We start from the raw sequence: 25,019 nt of genomic DNA on the forward strand, positions 1-25,019 counted from the left end.
ATTTAATTTCAGTGTCTTGGGATAAATATATTCATGGAATCCAGGGCATCTTGACTTGAAGTCAAACGTTCTAAAATACTTTTGTACACACAAAAACTAATCAAAGTTCAACAGAAGTGCAGATAGGCTGGCCATATAACCGTAACAGATGAACAAAACAGAATGACAATAAGGATTGGAAAGATGTGGGGGGTTTTCCCTTGGGAACACCTTCACCCCACAGTAGGCTAATGTCTAATGTCACACTAACAATTCAAAGAGCTCAAAATAAGTATTCCTTGAGACATGGTCCGCGGTCATTTTAAAGAGATTTTACTGGAATGTGGAAACTTTATGCAGAAAGGTCCAAGCCTTTGAGTAAAATCGTACTAAAGCATATGTAGAGGGTAGAGGTTCCAAAGATTATCTGTCTCGCATGGTGGTAGGTGTTCAAAGGACCAATCATTTTATTGCCTCTCAGGTGGACAATTGGTGCATAGCAAGTGCATATTAATGAACAGATGTGTGATGCTACATTGTTGACTTTGGCTCTTTTGGGGGTCTACATGTTTATACGGTTTGCCAGCAGGAGCAAAAATCATGTATTATAGAGAAATACAATATACTGAAGATGAATCTTATTTCTATGCGTGTGAGTGTTCTATCAGAACCGAAAACAAATCAAACAAACTGAAAATCCCATTTTTATTCAATTCTCAAGCTTCAATTGTTTTTCATTCCAATTTTTTGTCATTTTTCAGAAAATATATGATAACTTATTATAACATAATGAAATCCATAATACTACTACATAATGGTAAATACTGTCATATACCTTCTAATGGTACAAAAATGTAGCAGCCTTTTTTTGGACCTAAAATCATCTTAATACTGGACTGGTGGAGAAGAGACAGTGACTGCTACAGTGCATAGCCACAGCTTCAGGGATGCAAGTATTTGACCTGCCCCACGCATTTAACAACCCACACTGTGGCCCTGGATTCAGAAAGTGATGTCATAAAAGCTCCTGTAGGCGTAGGTGTAGGTGGCCCCTACATTTTCCCCATATTGATTTTTTAAAAATATGTCCTTGGTTCTTTCTCACAGCAAGGAACTCACCAAACCCCTACTAAGCCTCGTGTGCAAACAAACAAAACAGTCAAACAAACAAAACAAAAAAGCAGGCAGAAAATGATCTGCAAAGTAATCCCATGAAAAGCCTCTTTCTTGTACCATAGGTAAGTAGTGTAAAATCAATGTGGTTTATAAGTCGTTTCTAAGTTGTAGAAGTGCTGTGGATATTACTCAATAAAGGTCAGCACATCCTTACAAGGAATATGCCGTATTCCCGAGTACTTCTGTTTCTTGCAGCAGACTGAATGATGATTAGATGACACTAAAAACCAAGAAATCCAAGATGAGTGGCAGCTGTTGTGTTTACTTGCTGCCCCCTGTCACACTCCATCACAAGTAATCAGCCTGGATTGAAAGCAGAGACCCCACGCAGATGGCAAGCGGTGGCTGGTTATCTTGCTGTTTCAAAATCACTCGTCCAGCACACCGAGTCATGCACGTTGTTATCCTGAATCTACTGTTCTACGCCTGTATCCATTTTAACGACTTTCTCCTCTCCTACTAATCCAAGTGCAAGATCCTCTTACGTTATGATTAAAGGCTGCCTCTGCCTACCTCTCCGAGTAGGTTTGTGAGGCTGCACTGAAACCCATCCTTGATCATTTTAATTACTTTGACCAAAGTCTGACAATCTTCTACGAAATTCTCTCTTACACTTGATCTTAAAACGAGTGTTTTTGTGAAGCTATTGTGATTTGTTTACAACACTGAGACAACGCCCTCTTAAATATCCATTTTCTTTTATGTACCTGCAGAGAATCTTTTTTCTTTTTTTACTTTGCAATTAAAACTACTTTCCAGTGAGAGTGAAAGTTTATCACAGCAGAGCCTAATCACAAGTTTAAGTCGTTTTTTTTTTTTTTTATATAAAATGTATTCAAAGTAGTATATAGATATTTAGTGTACACAATAAAAAGTTGAATACTGTCTTTGTTGATCCTGATGTCATCAATGTGTAATAGGGAAGCCACACCATGTTGACATGTAAAGCTTGTCATAGTGCATTTACATTGTAAGTGCCAGATATTTTATTTTTCTAGTTTAATCACATTTCAAAGATGGATCGCCTCCTCCTGAATAGTCCAAGCATTAACGATACAAAGCATAGGAAACAGGATCTGCACACTAACTACGTATGTAAAAACTGTTAACAAAGGTCATGTTTGCAAATGAAATGGTTGGGTGGGCAGACAGACGAAGGATACAAACCCCCACAATGGCCTCTTTCCTTTTACAAATGATTTTCTCCTTTTTGGGTCTGTTTTCTCTTCATTGGTGGGGCCAAATGCACAGTGAAGACAAATTTAAGTGCCAGTTTGTTTTAGTCGAGAAGCCAAGTTGTCTATTTATATCAGTCAGAGAAGAATTACTTGCTGTGGACTTATGGAAGAGTTTTGCTTCTGCAAGGACACATTTTGTTTGTAAATCTGGAGTTATAAAGGGATTTTATATGTAGTGTATTCCAAGTGAAAAAAGCTGAAGTTCAATATAATTCTTGGTGGCGTTTGGCTGTCTTGGTATTGTCTTTTTTCTTGTCTTGTAAATAAATTGTGTTCCTAAAAATTGTAAAATATATCTTATTCTTCTAACTCTCCTTCTTCTCCTCTCATCTTGGCAATAGCCATTAATCTTCCAAACAATGAATTGAAGCCGCGGACTCTATCACTCCCATTATCGACTGCTGCAGTCTTCTCTTATTTATGTTCCATTTTTCATTTTGCGCTTTTCCTCACTTAGCCAACCTCTGCTGTTGTCTCAGTGACCGCCACATAATGTCGTATGAATAATGCAAGTGGTGAGCAAAAATAGAACCACTGATTTGCTCTTGGCTTGGAATTCTGCAAGCGTTCAACTGAATAGTTGAATCCGATTTTTTTTTTTTTTTTTTGGACATAGACTTTGCTTAAAGAAAATTGGAATCTGGATGTGACCTTGTGCCTCCCAAAGCAGAATTGATACTGAGCTGACTAAAATGGCTGATTGCAAGATCATGGGTCTGAGGCTCCTATTTCACCTTTGAGTAGTAATTTGTAGTGCTGAGCCAGGTTTGCCAGGACAATCTCTGCTAGATCCTAATGAAAATCTGAGGTGACTGGGGTCATTTTGACGGTGACTCTGTTAAATCTCGGTTTTCCTCTTCCACGTTAAGTATTGTTTTGTCATTGATTACACGTAACATTTGCGTTGCTCGATGGGGCTGCCCTCTTTGATCCCGATGAAATCTGCCTAGCAACAAGTGGCCATGCAAATGTGTGATGTGAGAAATTGAAATGTGCATCAAACATTGAGAGATCAATGTCATTTTCTTCTGTTACCGAGTGTAAAAATTCATTATAACTTATTTTGTTGGTGTTTTTTACAACGCTTGATTTTACTGTGCTACTTTTTGCTACATTAGAGAGAGAGACTATTTGTGTGTTATAAAATATGAATACACTTGTTCGTTGAGAAGGTGGGGTTGGAAATATTTCAGTTCATGAGACAATAGTCAAGAGGTGAGAGTGCAAATCTGCGCTTGTGAGCTTTCGCATGACTTTTGCTGTGTTTACTGTTGGGCTGCAAACTAACCAAACAGCCCTTTTTTTCTCATCCAGAAAAGTGAACTGGGTGTTAAACTCTTAGCAGCCTTCGACTATTTAGTGTTCTGAGCGCTGTATGTCCGATTGTTCTCTTCATCTCCAACTCTCATTTACTCATTTGTTGCTTCATTTTCTGTTGTCAGTCTCTGTGACTTTTTTGATGCAATAGAAGCTTCCCCCGTTTCAACAGTGATATTCCACTGGCAGTTCAAAACATGTGCCCATCAAATCTTAAAGCAGATAGTTAACCCATCTTTCTGCAGTAAAACCTCTAAAGTTGAAAACCAATGAGGCCGTATAACTGAATTCCACCAGGTCACTGTGTAATACACGCCTCCGTCCAACTACTGCTGTGCATGACACCACACAGGACCACGCACTTCATTTTAGCGAGCGATACAGATTTCACTCTGCGTGTGCTTTGCTTGTTCATTAGGCTGTTGTGCAACATTTATTCCAAAAGAAGACTGCAGCTAGCTAAACAAGGGGTGTTAAGTGATGAGAGATGAAGAATAAACACTGGGTATACATTTATGGAGATGTAACTCTTAAGCAATATGACTCCAGTAGTTGCAAACAAAGATAGTAAAGAAAATGCCATCATTATTACTTCAACAGTTAATTGGACATTTCTGTGATATATAAAATTGTTGGTGCGTTAGCAGCCATTACCCTTCATCATCAAACTTGAGTCATTTTATTTGAATATTTCAGAATTAATGATTGCACCTATCTAATGACCATGAATGTTAAAATAATACTACATAAGACACGTATAAAGTTTATACTGAGGTAATGCTGTTCAACCGTAGAAGCTGCATTCCACTTTGATCATGATTTGTTTGTTGCTGTTTTTGTGTGTTTGTGCGTGTGTGTGTGTTGAACTCATGTGCATAGGTGATCCTGGAGGGTGGGTGATGCAGCCATTTTTGCGAGGTGCCCCAGATCTGTGCTCCACTTAATCCCTTTCCCTCTGTCTCGCACACGGACTCCATCCTCCCTGCAGACCTGTGCTTGTTTGTGTTTAATAAGGGAGATTCGTTAGACTCATTGATATTTGAGGACACATTGGTTCTTTCTAATTGCGAGGACACGCGTGTATTGTGTGAACATGGAAGAAGGGAACCGCTAACTCCCAATACAGCGGTACGATGGATTCACGAGTCAACCTGGATAACGATCATGCACTCATTTAGATGCAGGCATGACAATACATGCAAGTAACCCAGATTAACGAGTGCTGTTAGTAAATCTCATAAATTTGAATGGTCCTAATTCATTATATTTTAAATCTTGTATCCTTCTAAGTGAAAGTAATTTGATGGATATTATAAAAGATTTAATAAACAGTTGCTTTCACTAGCGTGATTTGTGCTCCTCTGTTTTGCTGTTTTTAATAGTACATGAGACATGCTCCTTATTATCAGTCTTAATTACTGCAGAAACATGATGATACAGTTTTGGGCTCAGTGCCAGAAAAAAAAAGTAGGTCTGCCTCAAATTTAGAAACTGACAGATTCTTAAAGTCTTGTAGTTCGTGATAAGCGATGACAACATCTTAACAACATCGAGTCCGTTAGAGGGAAGAATGTGGTGCAACTGTAGGTCAACGACTTAAACTGAAGCTTTTTAGTTGCATCGATAAGCAGAGAGGTCGATTGAGCTACGCAAGCATTTTTGTAAAAACCCCTGAAACTTGTCACAGGGGAGGTACGCATTTTTAAAATATCTGCTCAATGGAGAATGCTTCACCACTTATTGAACAGCGCTGCTCCTCTGGACCTACCGTTGGAACTGCAAACTTTTATCTCCTCATTGCTGAGAACATTTTGCTCCCCTCTGGTTTGTCCTGCCCTTCACATGACCGTGTTACCTTTAATATGCGTCATAGCATATCTTGCAGTACACAAGAAATGTGAATGGCTAGTTGCCATCATAAAGATCAACAGAAAACCAAGATGTGTTTGGTTATTCTTCAAAATTGTGACACTTAACATTCTGTGCGGCAAGTGTGCATGCTGAGGTCTCATAATGCTCCCACTATAGAAAAACCTCTCCAGTGATGCTGAGGGAAGGACTGCAACAACTTTAGTGGCAAATTGTGCCCAAGTGGGAATCTATCATGTTTATGGCCTTGAAGAAAAGTGTCGCTTTTAAAACATGGATGGTAAAGATGCCAACCCGTCAGGTTTTACCCGAAGTCTCCTTAAAAATGAGTACAATCCCTGACAATACGGGCGAGCTAATAGGTCCTCACGACTTCACACTAACCCTTTCTTGACCACATGCATATTCCATTCTTTGACACATACAGTAATCTCTGAGCTGAAGGAAATGCTTGAAACAAATTGCATACACGAGGCACTGATGTCACCACAGTTTTAGGATTGACGGGCCTTGAGAGTAAACCTCAAGCCTGTCTCATTTCTACACCAGACCACCCAAAAGTAGTGGATTGGAGATTAAGTCAGACGAGTGTAGTTTTTGCCTCTTTCCAATGGTGCGGTGGGTGTAAAAATATATCTCAAGGCTGGAGTGGGGGTTTTAACAAGGGGAATAACCCTCAGCATGAGTGTGTGTGTGTTGTCCTCAGATGAGCATAATGGACAGTTTAAGCTTCTAGCAATCCCATCAATGAGACAGGCCTGTGGTTTGAGCTAATGATGGTACTTCATCTCTGTTATTGAGAGTATTCATGATGATGGATGGATTTTGTGCCTCTGTGCTGAGATGGATGTGTGAGTTGACGGTAGGATTAAACCGCTGATTTGGAATCAGGTTTTCCTTGCATGTGTCTTTTTAGGGTGAGCTATTTTGTCATTTGAGGGGAATAAGTGTGTTGAATTTCTTTCTCTTCAAGGATGACGAGCCGATTACAGGAGTTTCCAACAGCAGAGGCCACGCCCAGATCCGCAAGTTTCTTACCGGGCACCATAAGAAATTACCATGGAAACCAGAGGTAAATACTTTTCCCATCTTTTGTCTTCTCACTTAGCCCCATATGCTTGTTCTGCGTGGCTACTTTCTGGTCCTGTTGCTTTCTCTATTTGTATGACTCATCACCTAAGCTTGGTGACTCATACTGTACACACATTTAAGTTTTCGTAACCGTACTTGACCAGAAAGCATGTCATTTTGATACCAGGGCACATTTTTGTCAAATATGTTTTATCTGAAACGGTGCTACTTTTTGTCCTTTGTGTTACAAATACAGTTAATCATTTTCATCTCAGCTCCTTTCTTAGGAAGTACAGTACATGCCTGTTAAATTATTATCTCATCAAAACTCATTAAATGATAACAGAGCGGGTTACTAAAATATAGTAATTAATGTGGATTAGGAAGAATCGGACACTTGTTCAGAATAAAATAATTAAGCGTGTGTTTGTGCAAAATGTTAACATACATGCTTCCCCCTGAATCACCAAAATGATTATAGAGAAATTTTACTCAAATGGGATGATTTTAAAAAAAAAACCATCTCATATATAATAACATACAATTCTCATAATTGTCAGTTTTGACAGTCAGACAGCTAAATTCAATCACATTGACAAATTTAGTTAATAATACTAGTTTGTTGTGTTTTATGTATCACTAGCGCAGAGCTTTGATGACCAAATTATTTATCAAGATCATGTTTTTAAAGAATGGATATCCTAGGTTTCTACTTTACTATAGTGTATTTTTTGTTTTAGTACCTTAACACCACAAGAGTAGAAAACATGTGGGACAAAACAATCATTGTACTTCAGATTTTTAACTTTTAAATATTCATATGATGACTTTTCCTACTTTTGAGTTATTTGGCCTCGAAACATTTGAGACTCACATTGTGTATGTGGTGAAATAGCATTTTAGCATACTTTTTTTAATCTACCAAATATGGGACATGGCAAAAAGAGGGGACTCAAAGGCGTGAATGTGTTAACTAATTGGCAAACCGTAAACAGGCAGCGTTTGAGCTGGTTTTCTTTGTTTTATGCTAAATGACTGGATATTTGTGAACATTATTTTGAGGGATATTGTTGGGAACAAAAATGATATAGAAAATATGCTGATGGTTGTTTGTTTTTCCGAGGCAAACACGAGGCCTTTATTTATGCAGTTATTCTGCATTTGAAATGCTTTAATTCCGCATCACAGCTAATTTACTGCACAATAAAGAGCAATCTTCTGTTTTCCAATTTTATATTTAAATGTAATTGTTACATCTGACAGCCAAGCATGGAATTTCAAAATGTAACATGTTTTAATGGAACAAAATTGCGTGAAGTGTCCTGAGAGCTATTAATTTTTTTTTCAGTCCAAACATTCATCGTTATGGTTCCCGCTTCACAATGTCCCAGCTGAGGGAAGTAGAATGTCAACAAAAGGCATGTCTGTGGCGCATGATAATCCAATATTTGCTTTGTTTGTGAACAGACAATGTGAGTCTTCTAAGCAGTTGAGGAAACAAGCTTAATCTTTTTGTGCCAGGCTTAGACAGTTTGCCAAATAACTCTCATTCGCAGTGGATTCAGTACAGTGCTCGACCTACATACTAATTTTGCTCGATAAAGTTTCTTATGGCAATATCTTGCACGTTCCAGGAGATGTTTATGCAAAGAACTGAATTCAACACACGTAATGCAAACCTGAGCTGCTGGCTGCTGGGTCTTTATAAACAGCACCTGAGAGAAAGGTGCAAACTGGCCCGCTCAGCCGCTCTTGTGTAGTACAGACAAAATGAGAGGCACGGGGAGAACTTGGCTTTTATGGCAGATTTTATTTGTATTTTCCTGACCCGAAACATTATGCCCCTGTTCATTCAGAGCTTCTTTTAAACTCACAAAATTTGAAAATTTCAGTAAGCCCAAAGGTGAATGTAATGCAGTCTTCACATTTTTTAAATCAAAGCATCCGGATTGGGATTCAGATCTGCTCTCAAGCACACACCCTCATCAAGACAAAAACTGGACATAATGCTGACACTGCAGCTTCCAATTTGAAAGTGACAGACCCGTGGAAAAATACAGTCAAGGCGCCATTCGATAGAGATTCTGGACCTTATTCCAGCGGTGCATGTTTTTTTTTTTCTGCAACACTAGCAGAAGTTTTGCTTCTATTTTACTTTTTACTGTATGCACTTGTTTATTTCTTTTGGCTGTCAGTTTTTGTTTTCAATATATACTGCTCTCCCTAACCATGCAGTGTTTAGTTCGGAAGATGGTGAACAAGCCGCCAAATGAGAAGCGACGTTTTCTTGCTTCAATCTGTATTCGTCATCAATGTAAATTCAAAGTACTTCGACACAGCATTACTGCCGTTATCCTTAGCCTTTTTTAGTAGCTGCATCCTACAGTATGTATGATGAATGCAGTTTATGAACATATTGCGTTTAAAAAAAGTACATGTTTTTATAGATTTTATAGGTACAGTTTATGCTGTATACTAGTTGGCTGAATAGCACAACAGTATTTTATTTCTATCGGAGTTTGGGGACAGCATTCCTCAGGAGACTAGAAACAAATAGTCGATGAATCCCGGTAAATTTTCCTCTCCTTCCCGTGTTTACTGTCAGACGTTTTGGAGCACAGCAGATCTTCCTCTGGTCTCTCACTATCTGTCTTAATTACTGACACTAACTTGTTTTGCTGGTGCACAGCCAAAATAGCAGTGGTCCGAAGGGCCACCAAGCTGTCGCTGTCAGAGCCGTACTCTGGATGGTGGAGGTAAAGCGGGGCCATATGCCAGCTGTCACAGGCTGACAGAGGTCACACAGGCACGCAGAGGCCGACATACAAGCCACATGCCCACTTGCATTACCAAATAAGGCATTCGTGCACAGATCCTGACATTACTGTAATGACACACGAGCATAAATTCTGTTTTAAAAAGCATATTGATGACCTTTGGTGTGGGACTTGATGTCCACAAGTGGTGAACTCATCCATTGCAGTTGAATGTTAACGCCACAGGCATGCCTAGGACCCCAACCGAGGAAGGGGACTTTAGAGCATGGAGGGGCAACTGTGGGCCCGTGGACCACGTGCGGATCGGCCCACACAGAGTAAAAAATAACTAGCTAAAGAAATCTAAAATTTAAAAAAAAAATCACCTGATTTTTCCTCATAGTTTTAAGTTGGAACATCACAATTCACCACTAAATGGAAGACATTGTTAATTGCACTTTCACTGGGATCCTATATGACAACATAAGAAGGCCTAATAATAAATGGATTTTGAATAGTCTGCAGGACACAGTATTGTATCAAATTAAAACTTGTGACTTTATTCTGGTGAAAAAGTGCACAAAATTAGTTGTAGTCGCTTATGTTGGTTTCTTGTTCAGCCATTTTTTGTCATTTTTATATTTGTATTACCGTAATCTTCGGACTATAAATCGCGATTTTTTTCATAGTTTGGGTGGGGGGGCGACTTATACTCAGGACCGACTTATATACATATATGTTTTTTTTCACTTTTTTGGGCATTTTATGGCTGGTGCGACTTACGGTATTTTTTACAAATTACGGTAATTAACGAGTTAAGAATAAACCATCAGGCTAAATGCCCTGTAACTATTGAATAATGACGATCACGTACTAGCACTAGTTTTCAATCCCAATGCGGTCTTATTTGGCATACAAAGATTAGATGGAAGAAGCCTTTTTGCTGTTCAGCAAGCCCACTCATGTTTTTATGGATGTAATAACACTGCATAGAGCTGCAAAGCATGAGGTGCTACTCAACAAGTGTGACTAAAGCAGAAAACTAGAGGCTGCATTGACAATAGTTTTTGTATTCTTCTACTTGTCTGTCTCGCATCTTTGCAAAAACTGGAAGAAAATAAACACCAGATTTAAAGGAGGGGTTTTGTGCTTACTGCAGTGGGTCCATTTATAGATGGAGCAATGCCATCGTCATGTTCTTCAAGTCAAAAATCTTTGTCAAAATAGACGTAATCACTGAGCAGATGGCAATTTATTAAAAATCCCATTTCAGAAGTTCATGAGGTTGCGATGTAAATCATTTGATCACTGTCTGCTATATCTGATTCTTGTCTCATTGTTAAACAGTCCAACATAGTTTGTCCTTCTTTCTTGCCATACGTTGTCCGACTGTGATTATATTCATTGATTTTTCACTGTAAAAGAAAGACAGGCGTCAGTGGTAAGGATCAAATCTGAGCGTTTACAAAACAGCCTCGGCATGGTCGCAGAGGGAATCACACAATTTGATCATTCAAATTCCAACAAACTCTGTAAAACTGCAGCACATGATACAAGGCGCCCTGTGGGCTTTACGCTGAGTGCTATTGTTTTTATCCCGATGTACTTTTTGCCAGGAACATCATGTCTCGCTTCCTTTATCCAAATGGGATTCAGAGTGTCAGCTGGCGCGAGTCCTCGTCAGTGGGTGCGCTGAACGGCCATTTGTCAGTGTTTGCTGCCAGTGTGAGTGCAGCAAGCTACACCAGGCTCGGAGGAGAGCAAATGTCTGATTTGTGTGATTTGTGCTATTGCAGCCAGATGGGTAGGAGAGAGTGGAGATTTTGCGCACCAGCTCACAGGGAGATCCGCCAAGACAAATGAAGGAGGACACTATTTTATTTGAAACACTATCGTGCGATCGTTCCTGTGCTTTATCATTGTGCTTGTTTGTGGTTTCATGCCATTTATTCAACAGATGGGATTAACTGCCTGCCTCTGCTCCTATCTCACTTAATGTCAGTCATAGCTACAATGTGTTGCCATATAAGACAAGCACTGATATGCAAGATTGATGTTTGACATTTTAGTTTCAGTGCATTTTCCGCGTATGTACTTTGTTTGCGAATAAAGAAATTAATATACAATATGGCCATACTTTTTCTCATATCTTACAATGTACTTGTACTTGAAATTTGAATTGGTTAATTGAGTGTTTATATATCATGCCTGAGTGAAAACAATGTTAAAGTGTTGAAGTTAAATGCTCGATTCCTTTCCTATGTCTCAATTGAAAGACATTATGGTACATACCTCAATATATTTAAAAAGGGGAATATTTGGATTCGGTCTGATTCGATCCACTCATGTCTTTCAAATCAAAACTGATTTTCCAGTTGAAATATCATTTTTTGCTTACACCCCTAATAGTTTTCCAATTGTTGGAATTGAACATGTATCCTGTTCACCAATTAGCCATCACCCCCTCCAAGAAAGTTTACAACCCATGGCCTCACCACACTGTGCGTGTAATCATTGACTTTTAATGGAGCCTGTTGAACAAAAAGACTTGTAAGCAGGGGGCTAAGCCTTGAAACCCTCCAGAAATCTGCTAACAAGGCTCATTTACCCAGGGCAGCATTCCGTCTGCTAAAGCCCACTAAGCTCTGTCTCACTTCGACTCACTGCAATAGACTCCTACTCAAACATGAGGCCTTTCTGACGCCTCACTTTCATATCTGTCGACCCTCATGGTCTCCTAATTTTATAATTGTGATAGACACAAAGTTTGCAACACAATATTAAGAACAATTGTGTCTGAATTGAACAAAAATATTTGTTCCTCAAAATAGTTGTGCAAATTTTACACTCGTTTCCTAACATATGCTCTGTGTAGGTTTGTCAGAAAATATAGATTATTGCAAAGTATTTCTTCTTCCTGTGTTTTACAATTTTATACGCCACTGATAAAATATCAATGTTGTCATTAAGGATTAGTTATGTTCGACAAAACTTAAATTACATTTGTCTCAAATCAAATTTAAAGTTATTCAACCAGTACAACACAATCTTTACGTGATTTGTTAGCTGTACATGTAGGGTGTATGTGTGAGTGTGCGCGAGTGCATGTGCGTGTGCGTGTGTAAACTAATCCATCGAAGACCATAAAAAGGAATTATGTCATTTGTCCTCATTGTGTCCTGTGTGCTCCCTGTTTATTGCAGACAAATGTCACAGTATGGTCAGGGGATGGGCTTTGACTAATTGCTGGATATTCTCAGTTCATGCTATCCCAAGACGCTGCAGATATGCAACATTCTCTCATTTGGATCATCTGAGCAATATACTTGGCTATTTATGTATTTTTCGTCTGTGGTGGGGAGTCACAAAGATCCATATATATATATATATCCATATATTATATATTATCCATATATAGATCAAAATATTGGGATGTACCTTCTAATTAATCTGTCGTTGAACTCGTTTGAGGAAAGTACTTTTGTGTTCACCGTGTCAAAAGCTCCATAGAGGCCTGCTTGGATGAGTTTGGGTAAACAAGGAATGTTGAGAGATTGACTACAACACCATGAAACACTTTTTGGATGAAAATGATCAAGATCTCATAAGCTAGGCTAAATTCTTCCAAAAAAATCAAATCCGAGACAGAGGTTATATTCTTGTCATGTTCCATGGCTGTTATAGCACGTTACTCAGATTTTTTTTCCAGTTAGAATCAATGGGGCAGATTTTATGTACCTTTAATTTTACCAATTTATTAAACATTCACTCGTTACCGTGAACAGTAACAGTTCTTTCTGTGTGATGTTTTGTTGCAGTATAAGGGCCAAGCCAACCTCCATGTTTTTGAGGACTGGTGTGGCTCCTCTGTAGCCCAACTCAGAAAGAACCTGCACTTCCCCCTCTACCCTCATGTAAGTAGAAGTATACTTCAAGCTGTGAATGAAAGGATTTAATTTTATGGCCTTGGGATTCCCATTTGTGGAGAGTAAAACTCATGGCATTTGCTGCAGGCTGCCAGCAGCAGATTCCATCACTTATCAGTGTAGGATGTGCAACATAGCTAAAGCTTGGTATAATTTTGCCATGCTACTACTCTATCCTACCCTGCAATGTTAAATAGAACATTTTCACTTATTGATAGGCAGGCTTTTTTTTTTCTCTATGCATATCGTTTAAACACTCTTGTAAGATGGTGTTGATGCTTGAACTGGATTGAACAACAAATACTGGATGCCTGAATGGCAAAAAAAAAAAAAAAGTTCTGATGAACATACAGTTTGTTGAAATAACGGGAAATTTGGTGTGAACACAGTCTCCCAATTTATTACATTAGAATCAGAATTTGGTCTTTGGCCCTGAGTGCTCCACTTCGTCCATCTCAAGTTCACACACAGAACTGTTCATGCTTTTGTTTCAATTTTTGCTTCATGCTGCAGACAAGAACGACTTTGAAGAAACTGGCCGTGGCTCCGAAGTGGAAGAATTATGGCCTGAGAATTTTTGGATTTCTTCACCCTTATCGTGATGGTAACCAGTTCATCTTATTAGCAAGTGTCCTTCAAAATAATATAAAACACCCCCGCGTCGCTCAAACGTCGTATGATTCGGGATCACCACTTTTGAGCCCTCTGAATGGAATCTCTCTGTAGTGTCCTGAAAGCCCAGCTCTACTGTTGTTACTAAGGCAACAGAGAAGCCTCAGAACCCTAGTAGATGAGTTGCTAAATATCAAACTATGAATTACATCATTTCTGGTCTTGTGTGGTGTTAGGTTACGGATTCTAGTGATTGATCGGACTCCAAATTCCCTCACAAGGTCCCTCACGCTAAAACTCGTGTGTTCTTGTGACCATCACATTCTTCCGGGTTGCCCAGTTATAAAGAAACACAATATGAATATTCAAAACATGTAAAACATTGTGTGATGATTGGCCGATGGCCGTCTCCTCCCCACTGGATGTTATGACTGAGTGCAACTGTTCTGGTGGTTGGGTTTTTCTTGCGAAACCCGACCACAAGGACTGGGGTGTTATTCTCGTTTCTCACCTATCTCGAGATGTTCTCACCAGTTGCACGTCTGTCCCGCTCTCGCCTGACCGATGATATATCCTGTTTGCACAACACTTCGAAGAAAACCACTTTGTGCAGTTGCCTGCACATTTCCTTCACACTCATCATGTGATCATACAAGCACAGCCACTAATGGAGATTATATTGATGTGATTATAATATATAGGTCTAACGCAGCCTTAATATAATATGTTTGCAAACTGCCGAAAGCACATTTCCCTTTAGTGGTCAAAGCTTTCCACCTTAGGACTCTAGACCAAGTGCCTCAGTGAGGCAGAGTGGACAAAGGTGAATAGAAGTATGTTTGTTATATGTTGTATGTTATAATGTAGCATAACTATATAAAAAGCCTATATTGCTCTTTGATATAGAAAGAGAGGTACTAATCTGACATTGAGTGTGATGTCGTTTTTTTGGATTACTGTATACTAACCATTATATTAAGACAAGATTCTTTCAACTTGTGCTAAATGAAATAAAATCCTAATGTAAGTGTTAGAAATTAGGTTTGGTAGTGCTTTATGTACTGGCTACATAATAAAACACCGCAGGCTCTTTAAAAGCTGTATCTCAGTGAACGATGTGCACAATGTTGCTTTTTCCATCAGGGTTCATACAAATAGTAAAGATTGTCTGGAATATTGATTTTGTTTTAGCTGGAATATTTATTTGAAAGCTCTCACACTCATGTTAGTTATGGTCATAATTCAAGCTTCTGTCCATTTTTACAGCATTTACCTCTTCAATGCAACTGGCACAGTTCGGATCAGTACACTTAATTTTTTGACAACACTATAGTCATTTTTCAAAGTATGTCTTGGAAACATTTTCCCTCAGATTGCCGAAAAGGGAACCCATTCACGTCAACGGATATCATACACAAAGTGGCCTAGTTTGTTGGATGCATGATTGTGATCTTTATAGTGAGCTCTATAGTTCAAAAGAGCCACACAAACGTCGCCGTTTTAAAGTGGCTAGCACTTTTTTTTCTGAAATCTTTGTCACAATCCAATGTTCTATTATGATATTACAATTCCTTCAATATGTTAATGGTCTGCTGCTAGCTGAAAAAGTGTCTTTCAAGATAAACATTCCTCCACCATTCTTGTATCACTTATTTATTCTTTTCAGCGGATTTCCAGTTTTCCGTCTCATCTGATGATAATTCTGAGTTCTGGCTGAGTCCGGATGAAAGTCCCCTGAACTCCAGGCTACTGGTCTATGTAGGACAGGTAAGCAATCAAATGTCACACGGTCTTCAGATCAACATCTCAATCAGTTAGCAAAACATGAGTTGTTGATGGCCGACTTGGATCAACTGGTTGGGTAGTTGCCTGTGTTTGATCCCCACTCATCCTGCGACAATGTTAATACGTAACTCCACTTTCCTATGCTGTGCAATCAGCAGATGAATGCGATGACCATGTTAAAGCATCGATTCAACATTTGCATCCGTTATTTTCTCTTAAGCGAATCCTCTAATGCATTTGATTCTAAGGAAAAGACAGCACTCCGAGAGATTTCTGAATTCATGGAGCTCCAGCAGCTGCAGTTTGATTGAACATGGGCCATGCATATGGAATATCATCTGTTCTTTTGTCAGTGCTCGAGCATACACAATAAACAGGGAGGAAACAGGTCATCTTAACCTTGTTTGTCCTAACTCATCTAATAGTCACCTCGTGTCAAATGACTAATCTCCAAGGCGAGTTCCCTCCTGACGAATTGGTTTTCGTCCCACAATTTGCATCCAGCAACCTCTGAATGTTTGCCTACCTTGACCAAATACATTCTCATCGTCACATGTTGTAAATGCTGTCACAATAGGAGTGATGAGCAAGAGAGCAAAGGTCCAGCTATGGAATCATCTGCATTCCAACAAGATGTGACATGTCACCAGGTTCCTCGGAAGATGAGATTAATTAGCCAGTTGTGAATATTGATGTGACATTTAACAGTGGAGAAATATGATGGAGCTAATGTTAGGGGAGCTGCAGCTAGGAATCATTCATTTTGATAGAGGCTGTCGCACCCATTTTCTCTCGAGACGTTGCCTTCCACACAGGTATCTAACTCCTGTCCTCATTTTGTCACACATCTTCCTTTCTTGTATTGAAGAGCAGGTAGAAGTCTTGCAACAAGTTTTCTTGTTATGCTTTGATTGATTTGAGGCATTCTCTCCAAGTGTGCAATCTCAAATTCTTTTCCGTCATTTATATAAAGGAAAATGTATCCCCTTTACTGCACCTTCAAACATTACTTTAAATTGTTATACCCTTGACCTCAAATGGCAATCTACCAAATTGCAATCTACCCTCAATGAATCATTTGGTTTCAAATAAATATTCCATTCAAATTGTACATACTGTACACATAAATGCGACAGCCTCCATCTTTTAACTAAAGATAATTAACAAGTTATCAATTTAACAAGATAATATAATAACAATAACAATAGTTCAACACTATCACATGGCTGGCAACTTGTTCAGGGTGTCCCCCGCCTACTGCCCGATGACGGATGGGATAGGCTCCAGCATGCCCGCGACCCCCGTGGGGACAATTGGTCCAGATAATGGATGGATGGATTGTGAAAATCATATCTCTTTGGGCTGCATGGTGACTGACTGGCTAGCACATAAGCCTCACAGTTCACAGTGTGTGCTTTCAAATCCATTGGTGGAATTTGCATGTTTTCCATGTGCCTGAGTTGGTTCTCTCCGGCTATTCTGGATTCCTCCTACATTTCCAAAACATACATGCTTGGTTAATTAAAGACCCTACACCGCATGAATGTTGTTGTTTTTTTTGTCAACATGTGCCTGGAGTTGGCTGTCAACCAGTTGAGGGTGTACCTTACCTCTTGCCAAAAGACTGCCATTTTAGGGTCCAGCGCACCCGTGACCCTAGTCTCTGTGATAAATTGTATTTAGAATGAACATTACTGTTTCTCTCGGTTGTATGCTACATCCCTTATTGGTTCTGGTTAGAATGTAATGTGACTGGTGCAAGTACTTTTCACAGATTAGCAGGGGGAGACAACCCAAACTCACACTTCAAACCTTACCTTTGTCTTCTGTTTTATTGAAATGATATATGGCAGAATGTTTAATGGCACTAAAAGGACATTCATTGTCCAACAAAGATATAACCATCTTTTAGTTCTCATAAGAAAATCTCCATACCAGTCCTGAATATCTTCTCAGAGAGGCCAGTCAGTCTAAGTATGTGCTACATTTGTACCAGTATGTCATTCCGCAGATAATGTTTTTTGTCCAACAAGAGTAATTGCATTTTTGTGCACAGTAGAGAAGAAAGGGCCTCAGACTTTCAGCAGGCATTGTGTCTTTTGTTCCTACACACTCTAAAAATGACTGCTTTAATGAAAATGTTCTTGTCAACTGGTTACACACTATTCTATTTTTGTTCATTAAATGAAAAAGGATGCATATCTAATATGAACTGAAACGGGAAATAGACATTTTTGTAGTTTGTGTGCATGCACTGTGGTGGTTTGGAGGGCATGTTCAACACGGAGGTGAAAGAGTGATGAAATCGATAAGACAATTGACAGCAATAGCAGATCCACCACCTCAGGTCAGCACTTTGTCAATACTCTACATTTATCATGCAGAAAGTTCTCAAGCTATTTTGAATTTGAAAGCTTCCACGATACAAGATTTTTGCCTTTTTCTCTCCAAGAGACCATTCTTGAGTTAAGCTCAATTGCATTGGCATTATTTTAGGAGCGGGGTCTCTTCAAGTTGTGGTCGAAGGTTAAGGTGCGCTGTTAAATGATTTACGACCCATTGAAGGGGTTCTTGTTTGAAGGGAGTTTTTTTTGTGCCTTTTCCTGTGCCCGTCCATGAGAGATGAGTTGCATTGCTATTAATGTGTAGCGTTCATTTGCTCCCAAATGGATGCACACTAAAGTTAGTATTAGCTGGCACTAAATTGGCAAAGCGCATAATGTCATTCATGCATGTTTATTTTCAATGCGTGTAATATTTATTTATGTATTTAACTGCTGGCAACTGAATTTCCCCCCGGGGATCAATAAAGTATCGATCTATCTATATCTGTTTGGTCTATTTGATAATGTCCACGTTTGTAAATGACTTCGGCAACGGTTTTGTCAGGGTGTGTGAAGTACTTCATGATATTATTCCGTAATTAGAAAAAAGAACATCGTTATGCTCAAATGTCATTATTCCCAACCCTGGTCACAACAAAGATGCTATTTCAGCAAGGAGGTGTTGAATAGATGTTATGGACTGGAATGGAAAGTGAGATGGCACAGTGAGTGTTAGTTATGTCACCGGGCTTTCCTAAGTGATAATTTCCTGTCATCGTATAAGAACAACCTTTGGCAGTGTAACATTCAATCAACGCGTGGCCATCCCTGACCTCAACCTTATTGAGCGCCTGTGCTGCATCCTTGAAAAGGAGCTTGGATAGCATTACACTTCCAAACTCTTGTCAAAGAAATTTTACATCGTCAATTGAAATAGAGGCAGAAATTGTTGATGCTCTCACAATTTGGCCGAGATTTCTTATGATGATGTTGTTAACGTGTCACTTCATTGAAAATATATTTTTTGGGCCCGAAATGACATTTATTAATGCCCTGATGATGATAATGTTTGGATTTGAAGAAATAATAAATTGGAGTTGTCATGATGGGTGGCTTGTTGAATAAAATCCAGATTATAAACTCGACAATACAGCACATGCATGGTGCTTTTTATTCACTGTAATTACTGTTAATATTAAAAAAAGATACAATCAACAAGCGTGATGACTATCCAAATTATGCAAAGTAAGGATTACAGTTTGTATGGGTTAAGAGGCATATTATACATGAAAATATTGGTCAAATCTCAAAATAATACTTGTGAATTATGTGAGTGTGTGTGTCTGTTGCTCTGGTTATTCCTGGCTGCTTACCTTTTAATTCAGATCCTATCAAATCTTGTGTAAGCAGGCTGCTCTCTGTAAGTAGTGACTCATTATAGTGAGAGAAAGATCATGCATTCTTGCATGTAAACAGGCACAAACCTTTGAATCTTTTTCTCAACTAATGAGCAGTGCGTCTTTGAGTACCACCTTGATTACTTCCAGCCCATAAATCTTCAGCCAAGGAACATAAAATGTACATGACATCAACTGCATAACAATTAAATGAGACAGAAAAAAGTAAACACAAGAAACCTACTTTGCTGTTATCTCTAATTAACGTTGTTGTTGTTGTTGTTCCTTGACTTTGATACCAGATTTATGTTCAGTGTTGTTGCTTAATGTTAAAACGTGATCATGATTTTTATGTTGCCATTGCACTTATCAAATAATAGGAATTAGAAGTGCAATCAAATTTGAATAATCTCATTTAGCGTCTACCTCCGACACGCTGATATTTTTCATTGACGTGCACGTAAAAATAAGATACTGTGTTGTATATTTTTTTTATTCCCATGGACTGTTTGATGAGTGAAAGCTTAAGCTTTCTCCTCACGGACCTTCTGCTGAGGCTCTGGAATTATTCAGTTTTGATTTGTCAAAGTTATTGAACGTGCGCGTATGGTGTGCCGTGTTTCTTCTTTTGAAACCATCAGCATGTTCTTTTTTTAGGGATTATTCCTGCAAAGCCAAAAACCTGAGAAGAAATTCTGATGCTCTACTTTCTTCGGTTGTCACTTCTACATGTGAGCTGATCAAAACCTTGTGAAAACTTAAAAGTAGCCTTAGAGGGTTGAAATGTTGCAGTGACTCCTCAAATCAGCTTTAGTTATAGGTATTTAAATAACATGTCTGTGACATGGTTTTCATAAAAATCCTTCGAGGATGGAGAATGAAATTATACTTTACAAGTTTACACACTTCTTTTGCGGAAAGGGGGCTGTTTTAAGTTCCCTGTCTCATGCAAGCGACTATACCGGTATGCTCGGCCCTACCTACAACTGGCCAATGGTGAATCCGACTTTTGTTACTATGGGGAACAAGCGCTGGCATTGCGACTAAAGCCGTTTTGTGGAAACAGAGTGTGAAAAAGATGAATAGTCTAAAAAACTAAATTATTTTTTTAACTCATAAAAGCAGCACTCTACACCAAATTATTTGTGTGTGGCAGATGCACACAACACTAAACACAAATACTCCACCACCATCTTTATTTGGGGAAACAAACAACAACAACAAATCCCTCAAATGCAGCTCTGTTCACCTTTCTACTTTGACAGGATAGTAGTACGTCCATTTTTTTCAAAGTGACTTCAAAACTTAGCAAAGTCCATTTTTCATAATATATTATAAGCAAAAGTTTTTTGTTGAATGTAAAAATAAATAAAAAACATGCCAACATTTATCAAGCATCAAGAATGGCTTTACTCCCAAAAGATTTCCCAGGAGGCATAGCCTACTGTCCTGCCTTCCTTTTTAATCATTTTGCTCCATAGTGGAGTTCAGACTTTTGCTTTTTTAACTATTAATTCACCTTCCACCTCCACTGACCACTATCACTGCAAATATCAGATTATTGTGTGATTTGTAGTCACATGACTGATTCTGGCCTTCAAGGACAGGTGCCATGTCTTTTTAGTGCATATGCACATTCAAATTTTCTATCACAGTGTGACCCTTAACCCGTGAGATGCTGAAAGAGTACAATGCTAAAGCTGCATCATTGATGGTTACCACACTGTTACTGTATTCCCTGCTCACCACTGAGTTGTAGTGTGCCCCTCCATATCTCCTCCATTTGTCATATTCCCTTCCTTGTTATTGACGACCAGCTCAGATTCTTATGTCTTGGCTTGTCTCTTGCAGTTGGGAACAGAGTGGACCGCCCCAGGCGAGTTCAACAAGTTCAGGTCCCAGTCCTCAAAGTCTGTGCAGTAAGTACCTGTGACTGTCACTCTCTCTCTAACAACCAGAAAGCAACAAAATGTTAACGTTTGCTTCGTATTAACATCACCTCTCTCATCAAAGGTAGTAAATTATCGGCACAAATGTCTGAAAATACTGTAAATTGACACACACAGGTAGATTTCTTCAAAGGAATATTTCACAGCGATGTCACAGTAAAAGTATTTCTGTTAATTTAAGTTTGTCATTTGAATTTGTTTACTCATCTCAGGGGCTTTGTTTCAGCATCCATGACCTTGATGCTGACAATTGGTTAACATTTTTTTTATTTTTATAAAGTAAACATTTTTCAGAATCACATCCATTTCCTCACAGTGGCATCGTTGTCACATTAGATTTTATTATTTGACTATTGGGAGACAATTGGATACCATTCATCTATGTTCATCATAAATGAATACACCCCCATTAAAAAGTATGTAATTAGACTTACCTGTGGTTTTATTTTCAAAAGAATTGCCATTCTTGTGCTAATTTGTGCATTAGCATTACCCATGCAAACTCCAGGATGGGACTGCAGCTTCAAGATCATTAGAGGCTATTTGCACTCTCCATTCCATTCTTTATTGAGCCTCAGTTTATACCCTCTATTTCTATATGAGATTTCATTGTTGGATTAAATTAACATGAAAGAACACATAAGAACACAGATGAGCAGTGAGCACCTTTCAGTCATGTAGTTATGAAAAAAAAAACTTTTTGTCAGGTTTTCTGTTTCTCTTTTCATGCTTTGCAACATGGTTATTTATGTTATGGATCATTGGGGCAGCACAGCCGCTGCAGTTAAGCGAACAGTGACTAATGGCTTCTGTAGGCCTGAATCAGACTGTCAGGGAATGAAGCATTGTGCGGTTGAGGGCTTCACTACAAACAATTCACTCGCCTGTCAGAAGGCTCATAGATGCAGTTCAGAGGTGTTGAACCCTTGCCACACGCTGTATTGGGATACAAATGTTGTGTATCACACACACACACACAGACACACTCTTTCATTGACTTTTTGCCTTTCATTTGGCTTTTCCTTCTCTAGCTTACACATACAAAACAATGGCAATTGCATGTTGGGTAGTGAATTTAAATTGGGTTAGCCACTGCCAATGGACTGTGACCTTTTTACCGCCTTGGGGTAGGATTTACGAGTCCGTTGTAGCACAGATGGAGAAGTGCAGTCAAATAGAAGGATGTGGTCGTACAGGCCACCTGGTTGGAATGGAACCTCCTGGAAGAATGGCTCGAGTGTAGAAGGCATAACATTTTACACTCATTTGCCTTTATGTAAACTGGGTCAACCAGGATTTGATTAGATTGGATTGGATTAACTAGCGTATTTATTGATTTACTTACTTGCTGTCTGAGTGTGGGGTATTCAACCTCCCATGTAGATGTTGGTGATTATTTGCAAACACAGCTAGTCAAACCTGCGTCTGTGGTGGTCTCCATTTGGCCAAGTTGTGCAAATGTTACCGGGCTGCCTCAGCGGCAAATATGCTGAGCAAAATGCCTGAGAGTTACCTTGCAAGCAAACCAAGAGCTCCTTTTCATGTGTTTGGACGGTGTAGGATAGTGTCACACTTGACCAGACAAACTGCAATTGTACAAGTATTCCTAAATCAAAGCTGACAGGGGTGAAAAAAAGCATACATTTCTGTTTCCTCTCCTTGAAACGTATCTGGAGGGAAAGACTATCTTCTTAAAGGCAGGATGCCTTTGAATTAAAAAAGTGTGTTTGATCTGAAAGTATGAGTTTTAAAATGATTTTACTGACGATTTTGAGTTTCAAAGTCAGGGACTGAGAAGGGAAGTGACAGTTTGGTAGTGTCTGCTTGGGGTCACAGGCGACACTTTAGCAGTCAGATGAGGAACCCAGATAAGTCAGACAACACCATCTCTGTTCTCTGGCACTGCAGTCAGAGCCTCAGGCAGTGGAGACAGGGTTGACAGTTGGCTGAAAGTTCGAGATGTGGAAGTACTGTTTTGAATACTAACATTGCATCTGCTTCTTCATTTATGCAACACGGTGGGATAGGATTGACAATTAGCTGAAGATCAAAAGGATTTTTTGTAAAACATACCGGAAAGGAATAGACGCTTGGTGTATCCTGAGCCAGATTATTTTACATTTGACAGGCAATTGCGAGCATGGTGGATTCAGCACATTCATGTACAAGAAGTGAAACTGACAAATGGGCTGACCTTTGACTATGGCGTGCACAAGAGCATCCCATGGTTGTCTATGATGCTGCAGCTGGCATTTTGAAGGTGTTCAAAAACTGGAGGAAATGCCATTTACACCTGACCCTTCTCTGACATGTGATGTAACTTCCCCCCTTCTTGCACACACTCTTGAATCCCCTCTGCCTTATTTTGTCTTCATCTTCTCACCTCTTTACCTCTTACAAACATTTTGTATCCTGGAACTTTGCTATTTCTTTTCCCAAGGATCATGCGTTAGAAAATCTGCTGGGAATAGTCAGATGGTGGGGTTTAAGCCCAGTCAGCAAAAGAGAGTGAAATTTAAAGGGTGCCTCTCTGGGAGATCTTACTATCTTTCATGGAATCCTTTAAGCACTGCTTCTTGTGAAGAATCATGCAAGTGGAGAGAAAAGCGTAATACCTTCATGGGCCAGCACAGGAATATTGATGGAGTTTGCAAAAAATACTTCAATCACTAAATAAATTGGAATAGAAATACAGTACATACAGGATCTTCTCTTTCACAGGACCCCATCAAAACTTTGTCAGTCATGACTATGCATACATTTAATCTGTGTTGGTCGACATCAGAATGTGAACACGTGAATGGCAAAAACGTACGTCGTATTTTTTGTTCAATTTTATTTTTTCCATCAGCTCTTAGAGAAGCTAGCATTTTTCTCCCTCATAGCTTGTGATGGTACAACAGCCGCAATACACTTATTTTCATTCCACGTTCACTTCAGAAAATGTCATTTTCTGTTTTCACCCCATTTCGATTTATATGAGTCACTGTGCAGTGAAAGTGTGCTGTCAGTTCAAAAGTACCCTCCATTTTCTAAAATAGTCCACACTTTATTTCACAACGCAACAATAGTGCACATACATCTGAGATAGCGGCACAAAAAAAATGTAGAAACGTTTATTTTTAATCATCTTAATAACCATAACACAGAGGTAACGAGAAATCCAACTTCTCAAGAAATTCAAATACTGTATTCTATGAAAAAGATGAGTAAAATATTCTCAATACAGTGAAGAAATTGGGTAAAAATTGCCCGTCTGAAACATGATTTTGATAATGATTTTTTTTTTTAATTGAGCAACTAAAATGAACGAACTTTTCCACAATGCTATTGCGATGGACTTGTATATACTACTTCCTTCACTCGTGTGTTTCTAACATCGTTCCATTCAACGTTATCGATTGAATAGACCGCAAGTGTCATTTGACGTCTCGACGAGTCCCTTCTTTGGCCTTCATTCATTGCCTGCCTGCTTGTAATGGCACATGACAAGAGTCTGATGACACATCTCACTGTGTGTGACAGTTTGTGTCGATATGCACGGTAGCTGGTGTGCAATCAGAATGTCTCGTGGCTGTTGATGTGCATCGTTTTAGCTGTGAAAGACTCCGTGACATCTG

General features: G+C 39.0%; 1 protein-coding gene across 1 annotated transcript in view; it reads left to right on the forward strand.

Moving 5' to 3' along the window:
* b4galnt4a (beta-1,4-N-acetyl-galactosaminyl transferase 4a) overlaps positions 1-25,019 on the forward strand; it is an 89,195-nt gene that overhangs the window by 46,177 nt on the left and 17,999 nt on the right. The window contains exons 3-7 of the mRNA XM_061283771.1: positions 6,553-6,651; positions 13,225-13,320; positions 13,846-13,936; positions 15,611-15,711; positions 21,302-21,369. Of these exons, the coding sequence (XP_061139755.1) occupies positions 6,553-6,651; positions 13,225-13,320; positions 13,846-13,936; positions 15,611-15,711; positions 21,302-21,369 (455 nt within the window). The remainder of the gene's footprint in view (positions 1-6,552; positions 6,652-13,224; positions 13,321-13,845; positions 13,937-15,610; positions 15,712-21,301; positions 21,370-25,019) is intronic.

The sequence above is a fragment of the Syngnathus typhle genome, linkage group LG7, assembly GCF_033458585.1.
Source record: "Syngnathus typhle isolate RoL2023-S1 ecotype Sweden linkage group LG7, RoL_Styp_1.0, whole genome shotgun sequence".
NCBI lineage: Eukaryota > Metazoa > Chordata > Actinopteri > Syngnathiformes > Syngnathidae > Syngnathus > Syngnathus typhle.